Genomic DNA, 25,157 nt, shown 5'->3' with positions numbered 1-25,157 from the left:
ATGGAAGACAAGAGGCCAGCTGACTCAGGAGGCCTCCACATTGTGACTGAGCCCCATAACCTGAAACAGCTTGAGCCAGGGACTCCTGGGGCAAGGTTCCAAGAGACTGCTGTAGCCTCATACTGGATCCCACCAAGCGGCGAGCACCTTTGTCCCTAAGGTCCTCAAGCTCCAGAGATCACACACACACCAGAATAGTCAATGGAAAATACTAGTTGAGAGGTAATGGAGTATTATGATGCAGACTAGAAAAATACAAATTCAATGTACTCCACTCCTATGGATGGATGTAGAAACTGTGTGTGTGGGGCATGTGGGGAGAGTCACTTTCACATGTTTCATGATTTCAGGAATCCACATCTTCCAGATAACTGGATTTGGAAGTTCCACTGTATTTTCTTGTCATGGGTGATTATGAGCTAATCCATCTCTTGCTGCCCCAATGAGAGTCAGACAAGATTTCTGTTAGGATGTTATTACTATGTTTTCCTTTTCAATGATACAGAGAGAGCCTGTAATCCCAAGTAGCTGATTATCTCTCCTTTAATTATGAAATTAAGAATTGTTTCTTCTATAAGTCCCTAGGGAGTTCTAGGGGCTATTCATACTCCTTGTGCCATTCTGAACTAAAGTTGAAGACAGACAGTGCTCCATCAACCTGCATGTGGATACTTCACGTTGTCATGTCCAGATTTCAAATCATGCAACTCAGGCTGTAGTATCAAATGACAATGTGGGATAAGATGAATGGACATATAGAAGGAAACGTTTCATACAAGATGTTAGTATTTGTGGTTTTGGTCTTGGTGCTGCTGCCTCAGGTTGTGTGCAAGGTTCCTGTTGGTAAATGTACCATCAGTAAACCACTTCCTATCCATCACAAATATTACCAGTCAGGAGACCTCATCATTGCTGGCATTACTTCTCAGATCTATACCTTTTCCAGTCCTATTACCTTTGCAAATGATCCTTCCCATGAACAGATCGATGAACTTGTGTAAGAAGTTGGTTTGCTGCTGCTGCTGTTATAGTTGTTGTTGTTATTGTCATTGTTGTCATCGTCGTTGCCATTGTCCTTGTTTATTCCATATAGTACATCTGTCCAGTTAATAATTTCAGTGCAGACTGGGCCAATAGATTTGTTTTATTCCTTTGGATGAATGACTGCTCCCTAGGAGTGAGCAGCAATGGCTGATGCCAAATTTCTGCCTCATTCACAGATGGTTAATTGGAGATGGCAATTTCAGTTCTGTTTAGGTGTTTGAAGTCAACTTCCAATTTCTTTTGTAATTTTTATTTATTTTGTTGAGCAGGGGGAAAGATACAATTCTTGCATGGGGGATCGGGGAGACTCCATGCCCTTTCTTTTCTCTATAAAAAAGAATTTCACCCTCATAGTAAGAATAGTTCAGACCCTCTCACACCCTAGAATTATATGCCCCCTCCCCCTTGAAAATGCTAAAATGAAACAAAATGAAACAGCCCTGGCAGCATCACAATTGTTTTTCATTCTTTGTAAAAACAAAGCCTTCCTCTCCCTCAGTATAATACATATAAAGTATAATACAATATAATACATATTGCTAGACTTTCTGTAATGCATAAACCAAAGCAAATTCATTATCAATTGAACAACAAAGGTCTGGAACTGGTTTTGAATAATGTGCACATGTACGATCTAGCAGCTTCCCAGTTAGTGCTACCATTGGACTGATTTTCAGAGAATTCTGAAGTGAAATTGAGTGTCCCAATGTTATTTAACATTTCCCAGGACAGAGACTATTTAAGTGCAATATATTTATCAAACATATACTGAATTGAAATATAGCAAATTCCATTCTGGAGCAGATGCACAGTGACACTACCTGTTATTCTCCCTGCAGGGTATTGATTCAGAACTACCAACACATTCTACTGCTGGAATTTGCTATAAAGGAGATCAATGAAAATCCATACACCTTATCCAACATCACTCTGGGTTTCCATATCTATAATAATCGTTTCAGTGCAGCCTCAACTTGTCGTGCCTCAATGGACCTCCTTTCCACTCAAAGCAGATTCATCCCCAACTACAAGTGCGATGTCCAAACCAAGCTGGTAGCGGTCATCGGGGGACCTAACTCTAGCATTGGTCTCCATATGGCAAACATTCTGTGCATTTACAAGATTCCACAAGTAAGTTGAGTGCATGAAGCATGGGAGTTCAACAAGCCATTTACATTTCACTTGTCATTCAGCTGTGGTTTCTGCAGAGATGGCAGTGTGATTGCAACAAAGAGACAATCTTTGCATGATGCTTAAAGGTCAAATTCCAATAAAGAGACATAATTATTTTGGTCCATTTAGACTTGAAGGAAAAACAATTCATAGCAAATCATTATTCATTTGCATAGCCACCAATATGCAAATAGAGAGTACTTCTACATTGTCTCAAGTCACATTAATGTAAAAAAGTCTTCAGTTTTGGAATCAAGCCTACCTATAACAGAATCAAGTTATTGTTATCAAGTTAAAGGCTATTTTGTTTTGTTTTCTGATTTTTCTCTAGAATAGCATTGTCTGTGCAATGAGTGGTTTCAGGAACTAATCAAAGATTTGGGTGAGAATTTTATTTCAGTTCCATTTTGATAATATTTGGGACAAAAGAGCTTGAGATTAAAAAAGCAAAAAAAATGAATGTGGGGAGAAGCTGAAACTGACAGATTTGTCCACCTGCCTCTAAGGATTTGAGTGCCTTATACTTAATAGTTGTTTGAATCCCTGTATATTCAACCATATGAGTGCTTAATTAGAGTTACCACCTCTTTTATTCTGACAGGGTCCTGATCTTTTATAGCTAATTTGTGTTCCTTTTTTTTTCTGCCGTTCTAGCCTATGTAAATATTTACGTAGGCTAGAATGGTGAAAAATAAAGGAACGGAAATAGCGCCCACTATGCTATTTGCATTCCCCTTTTTTTGCCATTTTATCTTACATAAATATTTATATAAGATAAATCAGCAAAAAATAGGGAACGCAAATGGCGGCCACCATAGCCGCCGCCATTTGCATACACTGGGGTTTTTTGGGGGGGGGGTTAGCCATGATAGGCTATGTAAATTCTTACATAGCCTATCACGGCTGCCTGGCTGGAGGCAAATGGCAGCCGTTTGGCGGCCGCCATTTGCATCCGCAGCAGCCCATCTGCGGTCGGAAATCCGGCTGTGGATGGCCCTGGCCGGCTGCTCTGCGGTCTGGCCATGGAGCGGAGCCAGCCGTCGAGGATTCTGGGGAGGAGGACCAGATCGCCTCCCCCCCACCACGAAAGATTCCGCGAAAAGGTAAGTGAGTTTCGTACATCTCTAACAAGAGATGACAAATTGGCATTGTAATGCACACTAAAATCTGCATTTTTAAGATTTTTGAAATACTGCTGTGCTGTATATTTCATATCTGTTTTTTTCTTCTCTCTGCTGAAGATTTTTATCTTACACATTCTCATTTTGACAATGTGTTTAAGCTATATTGTAAAAATATATTTTATCATTTTATGCTGTCAGCTGGCCAGAGAACCATGTTATCCCATGGATTTTATAGATACAGGAAATAAAATAGAGTACAAATGTGGTTTTGCTGCGAAGTCTAAGTGCAGGAAGCAGGTGGAAACTGAACATTGCAAAGGTAGGGAGGAATCTATACCATACAAAAGCTCTTTTTTTTTTTCTTCCAGCTCCTGTTCAGACATGTCAAAATGTCCTGCTCCCTTTGCCAGTAGTGGCAGCTTCATTCGAGATTGCCATCCATGGAGTAAATTCTCCTAAATAAATGTATATTCTGTGACAATGAGTTGGTATTCCATCATCTTCACAGAAAAGCTTAAATTCTCCTGTTTCATAATATTATTTTTAATACAAAACAAATGAATTCTGGATTCTGATGATAGTTTTGGGAGAAGCATTGAAGTTTGGTATGTGTACCCCCCCCACACACACACACACTTTTGAAAATATCCCTTCTCCTCTATTCTTTTATTCTTTACTTTTTTAGCTTATATATGGCTCTACTCCACTGGTGAATAATAAAATGCAAAGAATTTTCTTCTACCTGATGTTCCCAAAAGCTTCCCTTCAATATAAGGGGATTCTCCAGTTATTGCTATATTTCAGGTGGACATGGATTGGAGTAATGTATGTGAATGATGACACTGGACAGGGGTTTATTCAGAATGTGCTTCCCATGTTTACCCAGAGTGGCATCTGCTTTGACTTCATAGAAAAATGCTCAAAACAATCATTTTCCAGTGACATTAAAAAAATGGTGGATGAAGTTATTGAACTATGCAAAACTGTCATGAGTAGCACTGCCAAGGCGTTAGTAGTACATGGAGAAACAGGGACTATGGTTATGATAAGGATATTGATAAGGACTTCCGAATTTGAGAATATACCATCAAAGACCAAAGGTAAAGTGTGGATTATGACAGCCCAGATGGACTTCACATCAATTTCCTATCAAACAAGTTGGGATATACACTTCATCCACGGTGCTATATCTTTTGCCAGTCACTCACATCAGCTGTTAGGATTCCACAAATTGCTTCAGATGAAAAATCCTACCTCAAAAAAAGAAGATGGCTTTATCAGGGATTTCTGGGTGAAAGCATTTATCTGTTCATTCTCCACATCTGCAGATGACAGGGGGATTGAAAAAGTCTGTACTGGGGAAGAGAAGCTGGAGACTCTTCCAGGATCTGTTTTTGAAACAAGCATCACTGCCCACAGCTACAGCATCTACAATGCTGTCTATGCTGTGGCCCATGCATTGCAAGCCATGCATTCATCCACATTGAAACACCGAGCAATGGCAGATGGAGGGGGATGGATTCTTCTGAATCAACAGCCATGGCAGGTAATGTCCTGAGTGCACAAATGTATGAAAGTTTACCATAACTTTGGTTGCAAAAACAGATCTCAGAATGAGTTGGTGGTTTGTCTTAGCTTCCATTTTTCATCCAGGTGCTCCTGCTTAAATTAAAGCCATACTGGACTTGATTATTTTGGTCATGTCTTATGAGTATAACTCAGTATAACTGATATTGCGGAATGATTAAATGTATATGCATGAAGATAAGAGCTGATTAGGCTCTTTAAGCATATTCTTTACCTCCCCCCTCACTTTCAATTACATGGTTAGTCAATCACTATGAATTGCTGGTTAGGACATGTGTAGTAGGGATCCCCTTCATGGATCACTGCCTTGTTGTGGCGAAGGGGCTTGTGTAACTCAGTGAAGCCATAAGCTATGCTGTGCAGGGCCACCCAAGACGGACAGGTCATGGCAGAGAGTTCTGACAAAATGTGGTCCACCGGAGAAGGAAATGGCAACCCACTCCAGGATTCTTGCCAAGAAAACCCCATGGAACGTATCACAAGGCTAAAAGAGATGACGCCGGAAGATGAGCCCCTCAGGTCGGAAGGTGTCCAATATACTACTGGGGAAGAGCAGATGGTATTTCCAAGTAGTGCCAGAAAGAGTGAAGCGGCTGGGCCAAAGCCGAAAGGACACTCAGCTGTGGATGTGTCTGGTGGTGAAAAGAAAGTCCGATGCTGTAAAGAACAATATTGTTTAGGAACCTGGAATGTCAGATCAATGAATCAAGGTAAGCTGGAGGTGGTCCAACATGAGATGGCAAGATTGAACATCGACATCTTGGGAATCAGCGAACTAAAATGGACAAGCATGGGCAAATTTAATTCAGGTGACCATCATATCTACTATTGTGGCCAAGAATCCCTTAGAAGAAATGGAGTAGCACTCATAGTCAACAAAAGGGTGGGAAAAGCAGTACTGGGGTACAATCTTAAAAATGATAGAATGATCTCAGTACGAATCCAAGGCAAACCATTCAACATCACAGTAATTCAAGTCTATGCCCCAACCACTGAGGCCGAAGAAGCTGAGGTTGATCGGTTCTATGAAGACCTCCAACATCTTCTAGAACTAACACCAAAAACAGATGTCCTCTTCATCATAGGGGACTGGAATGCAAAAGTAGGAAGTCAAGAAATCAACAGGATAACAGGCAGGCATGGCCGTGGTGTACAAAATGAAGCAGGACAAAAGCTAATCGAGTTTTGCCAAGAGAACACGCTGATCATAGCAAACACGCTTTTCCAACAGCACAAGAGATGACTCTACACATGGACATCACCAGATGGTCAATATCGAAATCAGATTGATTATGTCCTTTGCAGCCAAAGATGGAGAAGCTCCATACAGTCAGTAAAAACAAGACCTGGAGCTGACTGTGGCTCAGATCATGAGCTGCTTCTTGCAAAATTTCGGCTTAAATTGAAGAACATAGGGAAAACCACTAAACCATTCAGGTATGACCTAAATCATATCCCTGATGAATATACAGTGGAGGTGAGGAATAGATTTCAGGGATTAGACCTGATAGACAGAGTGCCTGAGGAACTATGGATGGAGGTCCGTAACATTGTTCAGGAGGCAGCAACGAAATCCATCCCAAAGAAAAAGAAATGCAAGAAAGCCAAGGGGCTGTCTGATGAGGCTTTACAAGTAGCTGAGGAAAGAAGGGAAGCAAAAAGCAAGGGAGAAAGGGGAAGATATATCCAACTGAATGCAGAGTTCCAGAGAATAGCAAGGAGAGACAAGAAGGCCTTCTTAAATGAACAATGCAAGGAAATCGAGGAAAACAACAGAATGGGAAAGACTAGAGATCTCTTCAAGAAAATTGGAGATCTCAAGGGAATGTTTTGTGCAAAGACGGGCATGATAAAGGACAAAGAAGGCAGGGACCTCACAGAAGCAGATGAGATTAAGAAGAGGTGGAAAGAATACACAGAAGAACTATACAGGAAAGATCTGAATGTCCCTGATAGCCATGATAGTGCGGTCACTGAACTTGAGCCGGACATCCTTGAGAGTGAAGTCAAGTGGGCCTTAGGAAGCATTAGTAACAACAAAGCTAGTGGAGATGACAGTATTCCAGCTGAGCTATTTAAAATCCTCAACGATGATACTGTTAAAGTGCTGCATTCAATATGCCAACAAATTTGGAACACTCAGCAATGGCCGCAAGACTGGAAAAGGTCAGTTTACATTCCAATTCCAAAGAAGGGCAACGCCAAAGAGTGTTCAAACTACCGCACAATTGCGCTCATTTCTCATGCCAGCAAGGTGATGCTCAAAATCCTACAAGCTAGGCTTCAGCAGTATGTGAACCAAGAACTACCGGAAGTACAAGCTGGGTTTTGAAGAGGCAGAGGAACTAGAGACCAAATCGCCAACATTCGCTGCATCATGGAGAAAGCAAGAGAATTCCAGAAAAATGTCTATTTCTGCTTCATTGACTACGCTAAAGCCTTTGACTGTGTGGATCACAACAAACTGTGGGAAATTCTTAAAGTGATGGGAGTACCAGACCACCTTACCTGTCTCCTGAGAAACCTGTACGAGGGTCAAGAAGCAACAGTAAGAACCGGACATGGAACAGCCGAGTGGTTCAAAATTGGGAAAGGAGTACGACAAGGCTGCATATTGTCACCCTGCTTATTTAACTTATATGCAGAGTACATCATGAGATATGCCGGGTTGGATGAATCACAGGTCGGAATTAAGATTGCTGGGAGAATTATCAACAACGTCTGATATGCAGACAATACCACCCTAATGGCAGATAGTGAAGAGTATCTAAAGAGCCTCTTGTTGAGGGTAAAAGAGGAGAGTGCAAAAGCTGGTTTGAAACTCCACATTAAAAAAATGAAGATCATGGCATCTGGCCCTATCACTTCCTGGCATATAGAAGGGGAAGAAATGGAAGCAGTGACAGATTTTACTTTCTTGGGCTCCAAGATCACCGCAGACGGTGACTGTAGCCATGAAATTAAAAGATGCTTGGTCCTTGGGAGGAAAGCTATGGCAAACCTAGACAGCATAGTAAGAAGCAGAGACATCACCTTGCCGACAAAGGTCCGTCTAATCAAAGCTATGGTTTTCCCAGTAGTAATGTATGGCTGTGAGAGCTGGACTATAAGGAAGGCTGAGCGCCGAAGAATTGATGCTTTCGAACTGTGGTGCTGGAGAAGACTCTTACGAGTCCCCTGGACTGCAAGGAGGTCAAATCAGTCCATCCTAAAGGAAATCAACCCTGAGTGCTCATTGGAAGGACAGATACTGAAGCTGAAGCTCAAATATTTTGGGCACCTAATGCGAAGAGAAAACTCTCTGGAAAAGACCCTGATGCTGGGAAAGACTGAAGGCAAAAGGAGAAGGGGACGGCAGAGGATGAGATGGCTAGATAGCATCACCGATGCAATGAATATGAACCTGAGCACACTCCGGGAGAGTGCGCAGGACAGGAAGGCCTGGTGTGCTATGGTCCATGGGGTCACGAAGAGTCAGACACGACTGAATGACTGAACAACAGCAACAACAACCACAACAAGTAGGGAGAACTAAATCCAGCATCTCACTTTGCTAGTGAACAGCTATCCATTGTGATTTTAGCTTTTTAAGAAGAGTTGTGTATGTGCAGTCCCAGTTGTTGGATCTGGTAAGAAAATGATGACTGCAGTATGTATTTGACTTCATCTTTATATTGCCTATAGTTGTATTTTCCTGCACTTTACCAGACAGATTAGACCCCCCTGCCCCCCGAGGACTTTAAAGTTTGCACATTAATTCTCTTATGTATCAGAGATATTTACAGTACAGTTGCCCAGAAAGTCATTCAGATGAACTATACTGAGGAGAGAAAGAGAGAGAGAGAGAGAGAGAGGGAGAGAGAGAGGGAGAGAGACGACACAGATAGGAATGGAACCTAAGGCTAAGCTGAAAGGGGGCATTTCTTGTTAATATATTGGGGGTTGATAATATGTGCCTCCTTTTGGCAATTTGACTGGTGATGTTGCACGAGGGATTAAGTGTATGTGCATTCAGAATCAGGGGATCAGGGCAATGTCATACACAAAACATTGTCCTCACTTTGACTTGACATTCTTTGCACTAAGTGATGACTTTGGCAACCAAATTAGCTATCATGATGTCATCAGATTCACTATGTGACCTCTGGTAGTCTGAAATCACTCCAACGTGGATAGGAAGTCTTAAAAACTATTACTGAAAGAGCACCACCATGATTTCATAGGAAATCATTGCCTATGAATTGATAGGGGAAATACATTTAAAAAGAAATTCTAATGCAGGAACGAGGAACTAGGCTGAGTAAGGATGATTTGAGTTGCAGTCCAACAAGAGTTGGAAGGCAACATGTTCACCACCCCCTGGTCTAAGGGTTTTTCAGGGAACATTTTAACCACCGTGATAGCACACCTCTGATACCGTAATAAATACACTTTTGGTGTAGCCTTAATAAATTATATACACACCAGTACTTTGGTATTCAACCCCACCCCTCTTACTTGGGTATAGAAACTCACACTCCTTTCGGTTTAGGAACTCACACTCTCATCTCTGGTCTAAAAGTAAGGATGTATGGAAGTCACTTACCTGAACCCGAAAGTTGATTCGCGGTGGGGGGGAGGCGCTCCCCGAGATTTGTGGAGAAATTCTCTGACATCCCTATCTAAAAGTCCTTCTCTTAGAAAAAACTGCAAAACCTCTTTACAAAGAGGTTCTTGGGTGAGTGTACATGTTGCAGTCACCCTCTCATATCTAGGGATGTACGAAAGTTCTGCCACGGATCCTGGGGAGGCCGAATGCCAGCGCATTCGGCCCTCCCGAAATCAGTGGCGGAACGGGCCCCCACCCCCCCGGGATGGGACTTACCTTAGGTGGATCTTCCTGGTGGTGGCGGCGGCGGCAGCTGCGGTGGCCGGTCTTCCGACTGGCTGCTGCTGCCACCATTTCCAGGTAAAAAACAAACAAAAAAATGTGATAGGCTACGTAAAGATTTACGTAGCCTATCACAGCTAGATTTTAAAAAAAACACTATGATAGGCTACGTAAATGTTTACGTAGCCTATCACAGCTGATTAAAAAACAACAACAACAACAACGCACGTACGCAAATGGTGGCGCCCATGGGTGCCACCATTTGTGTTCCTTATTTTGGCATGTCTTAGTCTACGTAAACATTTACGTTTACGTTACGTTTACGTTAGATGCTAAGCTATTTGCGTTCCCCTTATTTTCGCTGTCTTAGTCTACGTAAATGTTTACGTAGACTAAGACGTGCCAAAATAAAGAATGCAAATGGCGGCTCCCATGGGTGCCGCCATTTGCGTACGCACGTTGTTGTTTTTTAATCTGCCATGATAGGCTACATAAACATTTACGTAGCTATCACAGCTGACTGCAGGGACGCAAACGGCGGCAGCTACGGCCGCCGCCATTTGCGTCCGTGCTAGCCAGCGGCTGGATGTCCGGCTGCTGGAGGAGCCAGCCGGCGGCTCTGCAGAATCCCTGCAGAGCGGAGCCGGCTGGCCAGGATTCCGGGAGGGAGGAACAGAGTGCCTCTCCCCCCGGCCAGGATTCCGGGGGGACAGACGGAATGCCTCCCCCCCAGCATCAGCATAATCCGCGGAAAGGTAAGTACCTTTCATACATCCCTACTCATATCATCTTGAAGAGTATGGGACAAAACCAACAATGTGTGATCTCTCATCTCTTACAGTTCTACTTTCTGTTCTAATCCTCTATCAAAAATCATGCATATGGTAGTAATAACAACAACAACAATAATAATAGGAAGAAGAAGAAGAGGAAGAGGAAGAGGAAGAGGAAGAGGAAGTGGAAGAAGAGGAAGAATAAGAATAAGAATAAGAATAAGAATAAGAATAAGAATAAGAATAAGATTCAGTGCCTAGTAATTTTAGGTCACAAATTATTACTATGATTGTCACTAAGAGTATTACAATCCTTCATAAAACATTAAAGGGAATATTAGCCCTGGAAACTGGAATATCATCATTTTATTTTATTGCATTGAGTTGCATTCTCATTGGTTGCTTTTTCTTCTGTTTAGCTCCACCACTTTCTGAGGCATGTCTCATTTAACAACAGTGCTGGGGAAAAGGTTTCCTTTCATGAAAATGGGGAAGTAGTAGCTGGATTTGATATTATAAACTGGGTAACTTTCCCAAACCAGTCCTTTCATAGAGTAAAAGTTGGAAGGGTAGACCCAATGGTTCCCCAAGACCAAATGCTCAACATAACGGAGGATGCCATTGTATGGCCCAGCATGTTTAACCAGGTAGGACCCATTCAAATATCAAGTAAGTTCTTCATTATTCAAAAAGTGGATCACTGTTGAGTCCACGAAATAACCCTGTCTCTGAAATCTTTCTATAGGTTATTCTGTGCAATGTGGATACAGTTAGTGAGCAGGAGGCGGTCTGTGGCACACCGGTTTTGTGGGATCAGTTCCAGCTTCTTCCTTCTGATGAAGTGGACAAGATGCTTTCATCTGTAAGGCCGACCACTTGCTTACTGGATCCTTGCACATCTTGGCTCATTATGAGCTGCGGAGAGAGGCTAGGTGAGGGGATCAAGGCAGTGGTGAATGCCTCCCTTGAGGAGGGAGTGATGCCATCAGGCTTCAAGGAGGCAGTGATAAGACTACTTTTAAAAAAAGCCCTCCTTGGATCCCCAAGTTCTGAACAACTTTCACCCAGTCTCAAATCTGCCTTTTTGGGGCAAGGTGATTGAGCGAGTGGTGGAGATGCAGTTGAAGGCACACTTGGAAGAAGCCGATTATCTAGATCCATTTAATTTAGGCTTCAGGCCTGGGCATGGGACAGAAACGGCCTTGGTCGCCTTGGTGGAAGATATGAGGAGGGCTCTGGATAGGGGCAAATGCTCCTTCCTTGTTCTCCTCAACCTCTCAGCGGCTTTTGATACCGTTGACCACGGTATCCTCCTGGACTTCCTGGAGGGGTTAGGCATTGGAGACAACATATTACAATGGTTCTGGTCCTTCCTCTCCAGCAGGTACCAGAGGGTAGCACTGGGAGAGGAGGTTTTGGACCTGTAGCTGCTCACTTGTGGGGTGCCACAGGGTTCCATCCTCTCCCCAATGCTATTTAACATCTATGTGAAGCCGCTGGGGGCTATCATCAGGACGTTTGGGGTGCGGTGTCATCAGTATGTGGATGACATGCAGCTCTACCTTTCATTCAAATCTTCACCAAGGTTGGCCATAGAATCCCTGTCCAAACGTCTGGAGACAGTGAGTGGCTGGATGGGAAGGAACAAGCTGAAGCTGAACCCTGACAAGACCGAGGTACATTTGGTGGGAGACAAGAGGAGGTTGGGGGATGTTGACCTGGTGTTGAATGGGGTACAGTTACCCTTGAAACACCAGGTCCACAGCTTGGGGGTCATCTTAGACTCCCAGCTGTCCATGGAGGCTCAGGTGTCAGCTGTGAGCTGGACAGCGCTGTACCAACTCCATCTGTTCCCATTGGCTGCGCCCCTACCTTCCCGACCATCTGGTCCCATTGGTAGTACATGCCCTGGTCTCCTCTAGTCTAGACTACTGTAATGCGCTCTATGTGGGTTACCCTTGAAAATGATTCGGAAGCTGCAGCTGGTACAGAACGCAGCGGCTTGCCTGATTAAAGGCAGTCGCTGGTGAGATGACATCACTCCAGTGCTGAAGGAGCTGCACTGGCTACCAGTTGTTTTCCGGGCCAAATTCAAGGTGTTGGTTTTGAACTTTAAAACCCTATATGGTTCCGGCCCAGCCTATCTTAAGGAGCACCTCCAGCAACACCAGATAGGCCGAACAAGATCAGCCTCGGATGGCGGTTAAATAAATAAATAAATAAATGGCCTTCTCTCTGTCCCATCAGCCAGGACAGCTAGGCTGGTGAGGATGAGGGAGAGAACCTTCTCTGTGGTGGCCCCCACTCTGTGGAACTCCCTCCCTAGGGAACTCTGCCATGTCGCCTCTTTAATGAGCTTCCGCCATGCATTAAAAACATGGTTGTTCAGGCAGGCATTTCGGGTGGGCTAGGGTAATTTTAGAAATGTGATGTTTTTAATGTTGAATTTTATTGTGTAAACTGTTTTTATTGTTGTACATTAGCCAGAGTGGCTGGGTGACTGGTCAGATGGGCGATTTATAAATTTTAAAAATACATAATAATAAATAGTAGGTAAGGCTTTTTTAAACCCATGCTCTGATTTGCAACCTGTCTTTTCACCCAGTAACATTTTGAGGCAATATTACTTGACATTGTTTTGGCTACTCCCAACATAATGAAGCTGAATCTATGATAACAGGAAAACCAGCTATAAACAAATATTTTAGTAACTGCTGCAACCAAAACCTATAGAAGAAAACAAAAGAAAAATGAACAACAAAAACCATGATGAAGATCAAGCAATATATCTAAGCAACATTGATAGCTCATATCAAAGGGCAGTCACTTATAGCAAACCTCACTTTTATGTACTGTGTTTTACCATCATCAGGCCATGGAACCATTTGTCAGAGACCTTATCATATTGATCAAAGAGTTCAGTAATGGCCAAAGATTCTACCAGTCCTCTCTAGAAGTGATGCCATGAAATACTGAAATCGTATTCAGTATTACGATTTCAACCCTACTATTCTATGATTCTATTGTTCTATTACATAACCAGACAATGACCAGTAAAATACAATCCGTACAAAACCAATGTTTAGTGTTAAATCAGTCTTCCCTTTAATTTATTTTCAGTCCCGGCCCCTTTCTTTGTGTAATGGCAACTGCTGTTTGGGTTATAGAAGGGCAAAGATGGAAGGGAAGCCATTTTGCTGCTATGATTGTCTTCCATGTCTGGAGGGGACAATTTCAAACCAAACAGGTAAGAGATACCATTTAGAGTCCATCAAATTCAAATATATTTGCTGTGATCCAGCATGTGTATAGTGTATAGATGCTACTTTTCCTAATTCTTTTAAAAACTTGTTCATTATTCCATGTTAGTGGCTGTTGGTAAGAGGGTATATTCTGATGTAACTACCAATGTGTGTGTGTGTGTGTGTGTGTGTGTACACAATTGGCATAGCATGTCACTTGACATTAAATCAGGAGAAGGCAAAGGTGCTATTATTTAGGAAGCCCACCTTTCCAGGGATAATATGTCAGTTCTGGACAGGATTGCAGTTCCCTTAAAAGATCCCATTTGTAGCTTGAGAGTACACCTGTAGCCAGTCATGTTATTAGATGTTCAGGCATTGGCTGTGTCCTGGAACAGTTTTGCATCAGCTCCATCCATTCCTGGTCCAGTTATCCTGAGCCATGATCCCCACATGTATTAATTATTTATCAATCGGACAACTGTAACTTGCTCTTTGTGGGGCTGCCCCTGAAACCACTCATATTCATAAATGTCAATTAGTGCATGCTGCTATTAAAATTTTGACCGGGGCAAAGTTCTGGGATAATATTGCATGCCATTTCATTTCTGAGCCAATCTTAGCTGCTTGTTATTACTTTTGAAGCCCTAAACAGCTTGGAACTAGGCTACATGGAGAATTATATCCTCCCATGTGAACATCCCCATTCTTTGACTTCAATTGTTATAACCCTCTTGCATGTGCTGTTGCATTCAGAGGCACCATTGGTGACAAAAAAAGTGAGAGGGTTTTCACATTTGCAGTGTTTCATATGTGGAATTCCATGACCCTTTATGTGTGTTCTACTCTCAATTGTTTTTTTTTGTTTGTTTGTTTTTTCTCTTTAAACAAGCAGTTGACTCTGTGGTTGCATATATATATATATATATATATATATATATATATATATATATATATAATTGCTTGTGACACCTGTTTTAGCGGAGGAAAGTGTGGTATAAATTCCTTAAATAATTAATTAAAAAACTAACAATTTTAAAAGTACTGAAGCATAACCAGTCAAGATTTACTAAAGAAAACTGATGTGTTGAATTATTCAATATTGTCCAAAACTTACTATAGGATTATACTTTTATTCAGTTATCACAACAAGGTGGTTTAATACCAGGGTTAAGGGTATTTCATGTTGAATTGAGCCTCTCAAAGCAAGGAAATTGGAAACTAACAGAAAGGTACCCATCTCTCCCTGTTCAATGCATTCTTGCAGCTACTGATTTAGGCAACAAGCAGGTATGGGGCAATTCACAGCGAGATCCCTCTAGCAATACAGGAATGCTCAGATACAGGGGGACCAGGACAAAGTGGGACATATTTGCTGGTCCCAGGTGCTTCATCCTCCCCTTCTGCATTTGGGCCTGAAAGACTGAGAAAAAATGTTGGTACACGGAGAGTAAGTTGTAAGCAAGCATGATTATTTATATGTCACAGCATCATTACTGATCACAGGACATGTACTAAGCATTATCCTTAGCTTCCGATGTCCTGGCTAGGAAATGCTTCAGCCAACATGAGATAGCCTTAATGCTGATATTAAATTGACATATTTTATATCATTAAATTTTCCCAGATTTGGAAAAGGAAATGTATCAACGTAGTGCTCTGAAAACACACACTGACATGCACACACACACACACACACACACACACCAAATTAATCAAACCATTAATAGGGTAAATGTGTGGAAATGAATAGATCTGTCCCTTGACGTTTAGAAAGAGGAGGATTCCAGCATAACTTTTTCATCCCCCTCCTGATCTTCATCAATTATTTATCTGTGCAAAAGTGTATTGCTCACCTCAGCCCTCAGAATTGCATTTCCTTCCCTTCTCTCAGTTTACAATGTCCTGCTTACCTGCCCCCACCCCCAATAACTGTCAGAATGCTGACACTACAACCGCAGTGGGGATGCTTCACTGATATTATAAGACGATTCCAATTGACTGAAATGGATTGTGTCATTTAACAGTAAGTTAAACAAAACTCTGAGCTGATCTCAATGATGTTTAGCCTATTTCTGGGCTATTCACAAAACCCTATTTATCAAACCATTCCCAGCACTCTAACTTCTCTTTCCCTATCCGTAAATCTCATGAGATGGGGGAAGGGTTAATATTTACAATGGAAAAACTCTTGTGCCAGTGTTTTGTTTTTAATATAACAAATCATGTGTGTGTGTGTGTGTGTGTGTGTGTATGTGTATATATATATATATATATATATATATATATATATATAAAACAAAGTTGTGGTGGGGGGGGACTGCACACCTCTATTTATTACCCTACTGTCAATGGTCAAGACTTACATAGTGATAACTTCTGGTTTGTAATATTAAAAGAGAAAAAACAAACAAACAAACAGCAACAACAACAGAATCATAGAATCATAGAATAGTAGGGTTGGAAGGGGCCTACAAGGCCATCGAGTCCAACCCCCTGCTCAATGCAGGAATCCAAGTCAGAGCATCCCTGACAAATGGCTGTCCAGCCACGTCTTGAAGGCCTCCAGTATGGGAGAGCCCACCACCTCCCCAGGTAATTGGTTCCATTGTCGTATTGCTCTTACAGTCAGGAAGTTTTTCCTGATGTTCAGCCGGAATCTGGTTTCCTCTAACTTGAGCCCATTATTCTGTGTCCTGCACTCTGGGATGATCAAGAAGAGATCCTGGCCTTCTTCTCTGTGACAACCTTTCAAGTACTTGAAGAGTGCTATCATATCTCCCCTCAGTCTTCTCTTCTCAAGGCTAAACATGCCCAGTTCTTTCAATCTCTCTTCATAGGGCTTTGTTTCCAGTCCCCTGATCATCTTTGTTGCCCTCCTCTCAACCCTCTCCAGTTTGTCTGCATCCTTCTTAAAGTGTGGTGCCCAGAACTGGACACAGTACTCCAGATGAGGCCTAACCAGTGCTGAGTAGAGGGGAACTAGTACTTCCCGGGATTTAGAAGCGATGCTTCTATGAATGCAGCCCAAAAGAGCATTTGCCTTTTTTGCAGCCACATCACATTGTTGGCTCATATTCAGCTTGTGATCGACAACAATTCCAAGATCCTTCTCACTTGTAGTGTGGTTGAGCCACGTATTCTCCATCTTGTAACTGTGCATTTGGTTTCTTTTTCCTAGGTGCAGAACTTGGCGTTTATCCCTATTATTCTGTTGTTTTCTGCCCAGTGCTCCAGTCTATCCAGATCACTTTGAATTTTGTTTCTGTCTTCCAAAGTATTACCTATCCCTCCCAATTTTGAAGGTCATCTGCAAATTTTGATCAGCATTCCCTGCACCTCCTCCTCCAAGTCATTAATATAGGGATGGGGGAGAATTTCTCCCCGAAACTTCGGGGGGCTGAGTGCCAACGCATTCGGTCCTCTGAAGGTTGTTTGGGGAGAAATTCTCTGCCCCCCGCCCCCCCGGGATGGGACTTACCTTTCACGAATGTCCCTCCCGGCGGTGGGTCCCGGCGGCGGTTCGGCAGGTCTTCGTCTTTCGACCGGCTGCTGCCGCCGCCATTACAAGAAAAGTAAAAAAAAAAAAACACCCCTGTGATAGGCTACATAATGATTAATGTAGCCTATCATGGCTAGATTTGAAAAGTCAGCCGTGATAGGCTACATTAATCGTCACATAGCCTATCACGGGTGACTTTGAAAAAAAAAAAAAGCACGTACGGCTAATGGCGGCCCCCATAGGGAGCCGCCATTCGCGTTCCTTATTTGGTCCCTGTAGTCTACGTAAAGATTTACGTAGACTACGGCGAAAATAAGAACAATGCAAATAGCGTTGCCCTTATTTTCTCTGTAGTCTACGTAAATCTTTACGTAGAGTACAGGGACCAAATAAGGAACGCGAATGGCGGCTCCCTATGGGGGCTGCCATTTGCGTACACGCTTTTTTTTTTCCAAAGTCACCCGTGATAGGCTACGTGACGATTAACGTAGCCTATCATGGCTGACTTTGCAGATCTAGCTGTGATAGGCTACGTTAATTATTACGTAGCCTATCACAGGGGTGTTTTTTTTTTCTTTTGAAGTTCGCGGCTGGGGAGACGGGGCGCTTCTCCCCGGCCTGAATTTCGGCTGGGCGAGGCGGGAAGCCTCCCCCCCCGGCCTGAACTTCGGGGGGAGCAGCAAAGCGCCTCCCCCCCACCGCCAAGCAACCTGCGAGACCAGGTAAGTGACTTCCGTGCATCCTTACATTAATAAAAATGTTGAAGAGCACTGGGCCCAGGACTGAGCCCTGCGGTACTCCACTCATTACCTCTCCTCAGTCTGAGAAGGTCCCATTGATAAGCACTCTTTGAGTCCGATTCTGTAGCCAACTGTGGATCCACCGGATCGTTGTTTCATCTAGCCCACTTTGAGCTAGTTTGCTCATCAAGATATCATGGGGTACTTTGTCGAAAGCTTTGCTGAAGTTGAGGTATATGATGTCTACAGCATTCCCACGGTCTACAAGGGAGGTTACTTGATCAAACCTCAATGTAGAACAACCCTTCGTTATGAGGCTGAGATTCCTTTGGTCAATTGGACACTAGTTCCTTGGCTACTCCTGTACCCATCCCTGAGTAAGTTTTCTTGTAAATAAAATTTATGAGAATATATAAAATGGTCTTTCAATTTTTGATCTAGCAGCCCTCATTTAGCATTTATAATTCTGAAATGCACTATACTTTGACCTGCAATGCATAGAAATTGACATTTTATTTTTTAGATATGGATGATTGTTTTCAGTGTCCAGAAGATCAGTATTCAAACAATGGCCATGATGCATGCATTCCCAAATATAAAAGCTTCTTGTCTTATGAAGAACCTCTAGGGACAACTTTGGCCATTTTTGCTCTTTCCTTTTCGTTCATCACAGCTTTGGTCTTTTGGACCTTCATCAAGCACCAAGACACTCCCATAGTCAAAGCCAACAATCGGGACCTGACCTACACTCTTCTCATCTCCCTCCTGCTCTGCTTCCTTTGCACATTTCTGTTCATTGGCCAACCACAGAAAGTGATGTGTCTCTTTCAACAAACTGCTTTTGGGGTCATCTTTTCAGTGGCTGTTTCTTGTGTGTTGGCCAAAACCATCATTGTGGTTCTAGCATTCATGTCCACAAAGCCGGGATCCAGGATGAGGAAATGGGTGGGGAAACAACTGGCCAGCACTATCATTGTTTCTTGCTCCCTTATTCAAGCTACTATTTGTACTGTGTGGCTTGCAACTTCTCCTCCATTCCCAGATTTTGTCATGAGTGTGACAGCTGAAGAAATTGTACTGGAATGTAATGAAGGGTCAGCAGCCATGTTTTACTGTGTACTGGGCTTCATGGGTTTCCTGTCCAGTGTCAGCTTCACTGTGGCATTCCTAGCCAGGAAGTTACCTGACAGTTTCAATGAAGCCAAGTTCATTACCTTCAGCATGTTGATGTTTTCCAGTGTTTGGTTGTCCTTTGTTCCACCATACCTGAGCACCAGAGGAAAATATACCGTTGCTGTGGAGATCTTCTGTATCATAACCTCCAGTGCTGGATTACTGGTTTGCATTTTTTCTCCCAAATGCTATATTATTTTGCTGAAGCCTGAACTGAACAATAAGGGGCAATTAATAAGAAGAAATAAATAAAAATATCTAACAGTTTCTGGCCATACCCAACAAAAGTTAGCCATTACAAGTTGGATTAACTATTCATAATGACTAAGGCATGTGTTGCTGTTTTGCAGTGGTATTTATTTCCTCTATAGACTGTAGATGTAATACCTGTGAACCTTACAGTGACCCTAAATGAATATATTTGCAATCCTCCATAGTATAACATCCTGGCAAACAGTGGACTAGAGTGAATGAATGAGTGAATTGTTTATTACGGTCACAAAGCACTAAGAATTTTTGTTCAGAGAACAAATATTGCTAACTAAGGATAAATAGATAAAAACAAACAGTTTTTAAACTGAGAGAAACATAATCCCTCCTCCTAAGTTGCACTGAACTAAAAAAGAAAACTCACTCAGTAATATAGGATGAATAGTCCCTTAGAACAATATTAGTTCATCAGAAGATAATCCTAGGAGTGTTCTTAGTAGAGGGAGAGAATCAACTTCTCTCTCCAGTCTCTATACAAATTACTGTACATGACTGATAGACTATTACTCCTGTTCCATGCAGACACAGACATTTGTTAATCAGCATCTTATTAAATTGTCTGCTTAACAATGCAGAAGGCAACATGTTCAAACAAACAATAAATACTGTCCTGTATTTTGAAATGGTGTATGCAGATATGAAGTTCTAACAATTCTATATTTTGAAGGATTTCTTAAGAGTCACGGGGAATAAGATTTACCAACTGCAGTTCTGAAATACTGGTAATCTAGGTCTACTAATCTCTGTATAACCGAGAATTGTGTCTTCTTCAAGCACTAATTGCCCAGAACCGGAGGGGGGGTGGAGAGACAGCCTATTAATCCCCTTCTCCATCTCCCTCATCCACTGACTGACAAAAGTGTCTAAAGTCAATAACTGAATATAACTATCAGGAGCTGCAGAAAAAAATGCTTACGTTGCCATTTTTTCAGGGCATCAAGGCCTAGCATTCAACTGATCAAATACCCACTTCCAGATAAATAGCTGCATTCCCCACACAGAGAGGAAACCCAGAATCTTTCCATGAAAACTAGATTGAACTCTTTCCACTTGAGAGTTAAACTCAGAAATGCAGATTGAAATGCCAAAGGTAAGTTGGGCCAAATACATACCTTTATAAGTTTGGATAGTGGCAAGTATGTAATGAGCACCTTGCATAAAGAAAAGAAACAAAGAAAAGAAACAAACAAACTTGAAATGGCCAGTTGCCTAACTTAGGCCTAAAGGATCTATACACTATCTTCCCCAAAACAATAGATTTCTGGATTTCTTCAGTTTCTGGATACCACTGTGCAATGGTGTGATAAACACCACCTTATATCAGAGACCCACTGACACTACACTTCTACACATTTCTAGCTACACCCATACAATATTACATGAGCCAATTTATATATCCCAAGGCCTTCAATACAAAAAAAAAAAAAAAAATGAAGTTCCTCAGATAGAGAGATACCTAATTGATTTTCATCAGGACTGTAATATCCACCCAATATAGCGAAGAAACAGAACGCCAAAAACAGATCAGTAACTAGAAGGATCCTTGTTATAGAACTGGGAGAGCAGATGACTTTCCCTACAAGTGGACAAGGGTTCAAGCCCACCCCCACAGAAAAATTCCATTACTGATAGGCTGCCACCAATCAGTTTGAACCTTCTGACACCACCTGGTCTGTGAGACTCCTTGGGGAATTCTTAGCCCTGTTGTCAAGGACATCTCTCTTCAACCCAGCTCAAAGAAAAAATGAAAAGAAAAGCACTTTGGATTTTCTTGCCCAAAGCATAAGAAGACTGGAATGAACAAGAACGTGGTGAAAATTCTAAGATTTTTGTGCCCGTGATGTCATTTATGTGAGGCAGGATCTTCAGCATTTTTAAAACTCAGAGAACTGTCTATTTTTTAAAAAGAGTTTATTGCGGGAGGGGGAGGGTAAAAAAGTAGTAATCACACACACAGAGAGAATTCTAAATAAAATCTATAATATCAATCTAACTTAGCTAGTTACATTTTGCCTATCCAAATAGAGTCTGAGCATTTGCACAGTTCATTATAGAGAGATGGACTGAGAGAGAGCATCTTGGCCACTGATTAGATTTTGTTAGGAAGACAACACAATGGGGAGAAAGCTAGGGATGGTGTGAGTGTCTGGTTGGAGCTCCAAGCGAGAAGTTGTCAGTTCAGCCCCCCTGGATGCCAGTTCACAGACCTGAGCTCTTGCCCGACTTGTGGCATGCTGAGTTGGGCAAGAGCTCAGGCACCCACTCCCTCTGCAAGGAGACAGGAAGAAGGCAGCACCTCTCCTTCTTCCCCCATCCTTGCTACAGCGGCAGTGGTGTGGCTGGTTGTTTTCCATAAGTTTTCCTGGCCTCACAGAAAACAACCAGGTTGTCCCTTGCCACTGCCGCTGTAGCAGGTGGGGGCAGAGGGAAGAAGGAGGCACCTATCCTCTTCTCCCCCTGCACCTCCTGGAGGCCAGGATGAGAGGCTGGGGGCTGGCAGCCAAGGCCTTCTTTACACACACTGGCATGAGGAAGAAGGGAGATGGCACCATCCCAGCCCTCTCGCCCAGGCCTCCTCTAGAGAAGGCCAAGACAAGAGGCTGGGGACTGGCCACTGACGCCCTTTTTCCCCATGCCAGCTCTTGACAGCCAGCACAAGGAAGAAGGATGATTGTGGCACCCCAGTGCTCTTGCCCTGGCCTCAACTAGTCTAGAGAAGGCCATGGCGAGATGCTGGAGGCTGGCCGGCAAGACCCTTTTCCCCCACACCAGCCCTTGACAGCTAGCATGAGGAAGAACAGCAATGGCAGCACCATAGTATTCTCCCCCTGGCCTCCTCTAGAGAAGGCCAGGGCAAGAGGTTGGGGGCTGGCCGCCAAGGCCCTTTTTCCCTCTGCCAGCCCTTGACAGCTGTTGCGAGGAAGAGGGTGGCTCGTGCAGCTCGTAGGCAGGCGGGGCGAGCAGGGAAGCTCATGGAGCAAGCTGGGGCTGCATGAGCTACGGGGGGCAGTTTGTTGAGCTCCCCCTCCCCGGACAGAGATGGGCTCATCCATCCCTAGAGAAAGCAACCTCTCACATTAATGGGAAGCTGAGTTCAGTCAAAGCCATAACAGAGACTGGTTGTCATTTTGTCCAATAGTGTGATACCCTCAATTTCTCATGTCAGTGGTGTAGACAGCAGATGAGAAAATTACTTTATGGTTGTACCTATCTTTATAATGTCCCTAAACTTGTATCTCAACTTGTCTTCCAGTTTGAACCAGGTGGACTATCATAAAAATAGCTAAAGTTTTGGATAGAGATGTTAGAGAAATCCACCGCGGATTCAAATGAGGCTGGATTCTTTGGAATCTGGCCTCAGGAATCTGTGGTGGATCAGCACCACTTACCTCTGCTCCAGGAGGATTGGAGGCGGAACAACACTTAGCTGCTTCTTCCACTGGAGTCATTCGCCTCCTCCGCACCTATAGCCATTTCTTTTCTTTTCTTTTCTTCTCTTTTCTTTTCTTTTAAAATGGCAATTGGCAGGATGTGTCCATAGGCTTATACGCAAGATTCATGGCTCTATTTGCATATCGGTCTATGGGCACATCCTGCCAAACACCATTTAAAAGGAAGAAGCAGAAGAAGAAGAAGAAGAAGAAGAAGAAGAAGAAGAAGAAGAAGAAGAAGAAGAAGAAGAAGAAGAGAAATGGTGATCAGCGCGGAGGAGGCAAACGGCTCTGGATGGCAAGGGAAGCGGCCCTATAGCTGGTGCGGCTCCGAGGAATCCTCGTGGAGTGGAGCCACTCCGGAGGATTCCGGGGGAGGGGAGGAATGGATTGCCTCCCCACCCCAAGGATTTCCCACCATAATGGACAGTGGGGAATCCATACACCCCTAGTTTTGGATGAGTACAGGGGAAGGGAGGTGACATAAGCCTATTCAGGTTTCTTGGCATGCTGCCAATTTATCAGAGGCTCTGGGAGGCACTGTTGAGTAGGGATGTCAGAGAATTCCATGATGGATCTCGGTGAGGCCGAATGCCAGTGCATTCGGCCCCCCAAAATCCATCACAGAACAAAGCCCCCGCCCCCCCAACCCATGAAAGGCGCACAGGACGAAGTCCCCGCTGCCCCCAACCCACAAAAGGCATGAGAAACGGAGCACTTACCTGCTCCCGTCTGCGGTGGTTTGCGAATGGCGGCCGTCCTGCGGCCGCCATTCGCTTCCTCCTCTTTATATCCATGATAGGCTATGTAAATACTTATGTAGCCTATCACGGCTAACGCAGGGACACCATTTGCATCCCTGCGGAGGCCATGATAGGCTACGTAAGTATTTACGTAGCCTATCACGGCAGGGGAAAAAAAAAACCAGCATATGCAAATGGCAGCGGCTTCCACCATTTTTGTACGCTGGGGTTTTTCCCCCTGCCGTGATAGGCTATGTAAATATTTACGTAGCCTATCATGGCAAAAAAACAGGAACGCAAATGGTGGCCACCATAGCCACTGCCATTTGCGTTCCCTTTTTTGCCATGATAGGCTACGTAAGTATTTACATAGCCTATCATGGCAAAAATAGGGAAGCGAATGTATCCCCCCAAAAATGGGGAAGCAAAACCAGGTAAGTGCTCTGTTTCACGTGCCTTTCATGGGGTGGTGGTGGGGCTTCATTCCACCATGGATTTTGGGGGGCTGAATGCACTGGCATTCGGCCTCACTGAGATCCTTGGCGGAATCCTCTGACATCCCTACATGCCCCAGCTTTTGCTACCTGAGGTGGCTGCCCCACTCTTCCTGGTGATAGGGCCAGCTGGGATAGAGGCATGACTCCAGATACTAGGCCCTGAAACAACAACCCCAGGCCCTGATAATTGAGATTCATATTCACTTAGGCATCAGTATTATGGGAAGTATGAAATATATGACATTGCCTGCCAAAATACCCTTCTGCTGTCAACACATGACAAAATGATCAATCTAACATACACCAAATAATAAATGGGCAGACATCTGACATTCAAAATGACAACATACAGAAACCAATGGGAAATAGTTCTGTCTGGAAAGGACTATCTCATACTGTCCTGAAAATCATAATTCAACAACCAAAGAACTTGAAAGCGAGAGTCCAACATGAAATTGCTAAACTCGTATTCTTCAATATATTTGCTTCTATTTGTTTAGGACTCAGTCAAGAAGACCAAGTTGTTGTTTTCCACCCACTCTAGATGTGAAATTATAATTCGTTGATCAAAGAAACCCCTACCAATTTAAGACCAAAGTTAAGGCTCATGTTGGCTCACATGACACAAAGTCAGGAAATTGGAAGCTAGGGCTGATGCCTTAGCAGACATGTCCCATGATCAGTAGTGATGTTGTGCAATGTCACAACTTGTGCTTGCTTACAACTTACACTCTATGCAGCCACACTTTTCTTTTGTCTTTCAAACCCAAATCCACATGGGGAGGATAGAGTGCCTGGGATTGCCAAAGATGCCTTACATTGTCTTGGACCTGTATTGCCTTATGTATCAACTGAACAACGACGACGACAACTACTACTACTACTACTACTACTTATTATTATTATTACCTCATAAAATAAATTCATCTAGGGTTTTTACAATAATATTACAATCAAATAAACAATATAAAATTAATAAACATGCCAA

General features: G+C 43.1%; 1 protein-coding gene across 1 annotated transcript; it reads left to right on the top strand.

Moving 5' to 3' along the window:
- LOC146341426 (vomeronasal type-2 receptor 26-like) lies at positions 1-19,480 on the top strand. Its single transcript, XM_084807439.1, has 7 exons — positions 1-90; positions 822-997; positions 1,884-2,175; positions 4,027-4,887; positions 10,991-11,218; positions 13,692-13,818; positions 18,579-19,480. The coding sequence occupies exons 1-7, from the start codon at positions 1-3 to the stop codon at positions 19,478-19,480; spliced, it is 2,676 nt and encodes an 891-aa protein (XP_084663565.1).
- Positions 19,481-25,157: the final 5,677 nt, after the last annotated feature.

This window comes from Heloderma suspectum, chromosome 6 (genome assembly GCF_057233095.1).
Source record: "Heloderma suspectum isolate Gila_16-S chromosome 6, 16-S_ref, whole genome shotgun sequence".
Lineage (NCBI taxonomy): Eukaryota > Metazoa > Chordata > Lepidosauria > Squamata > Helodermatidae > Heloderma > Heloderma suspectum.
Note: the sequence above shows the minus strand (reverse complement) of the source record. Positions and strands in the feature narration are given on the sequence as shown.

Bases quoted from the DNA above. Each gene is read 5' to 3' on its own strand.
- LOC146341426 (XM_084807439.1), top strand. From the start codon at position 1: ATGGAAGACAAGAGGCCAGCTGACTCAGGAGGCCTCCACATTGTGACT. The intron at 4,888-10,990 runs GTAATGTCCTGA...TCTTCTGTTTAG, and splicing joins TGAATCAACAGCCATGGCAG to CTCCACCACTTTCTGAGGCA. The intron at 11,219-13,691 runs GTAGGACCCATT...ATTTATTTTCAG, and splicing joins GGCCCAGCATGTTTAACCAG to TCCCGGCCCCTTTCTTTGTG.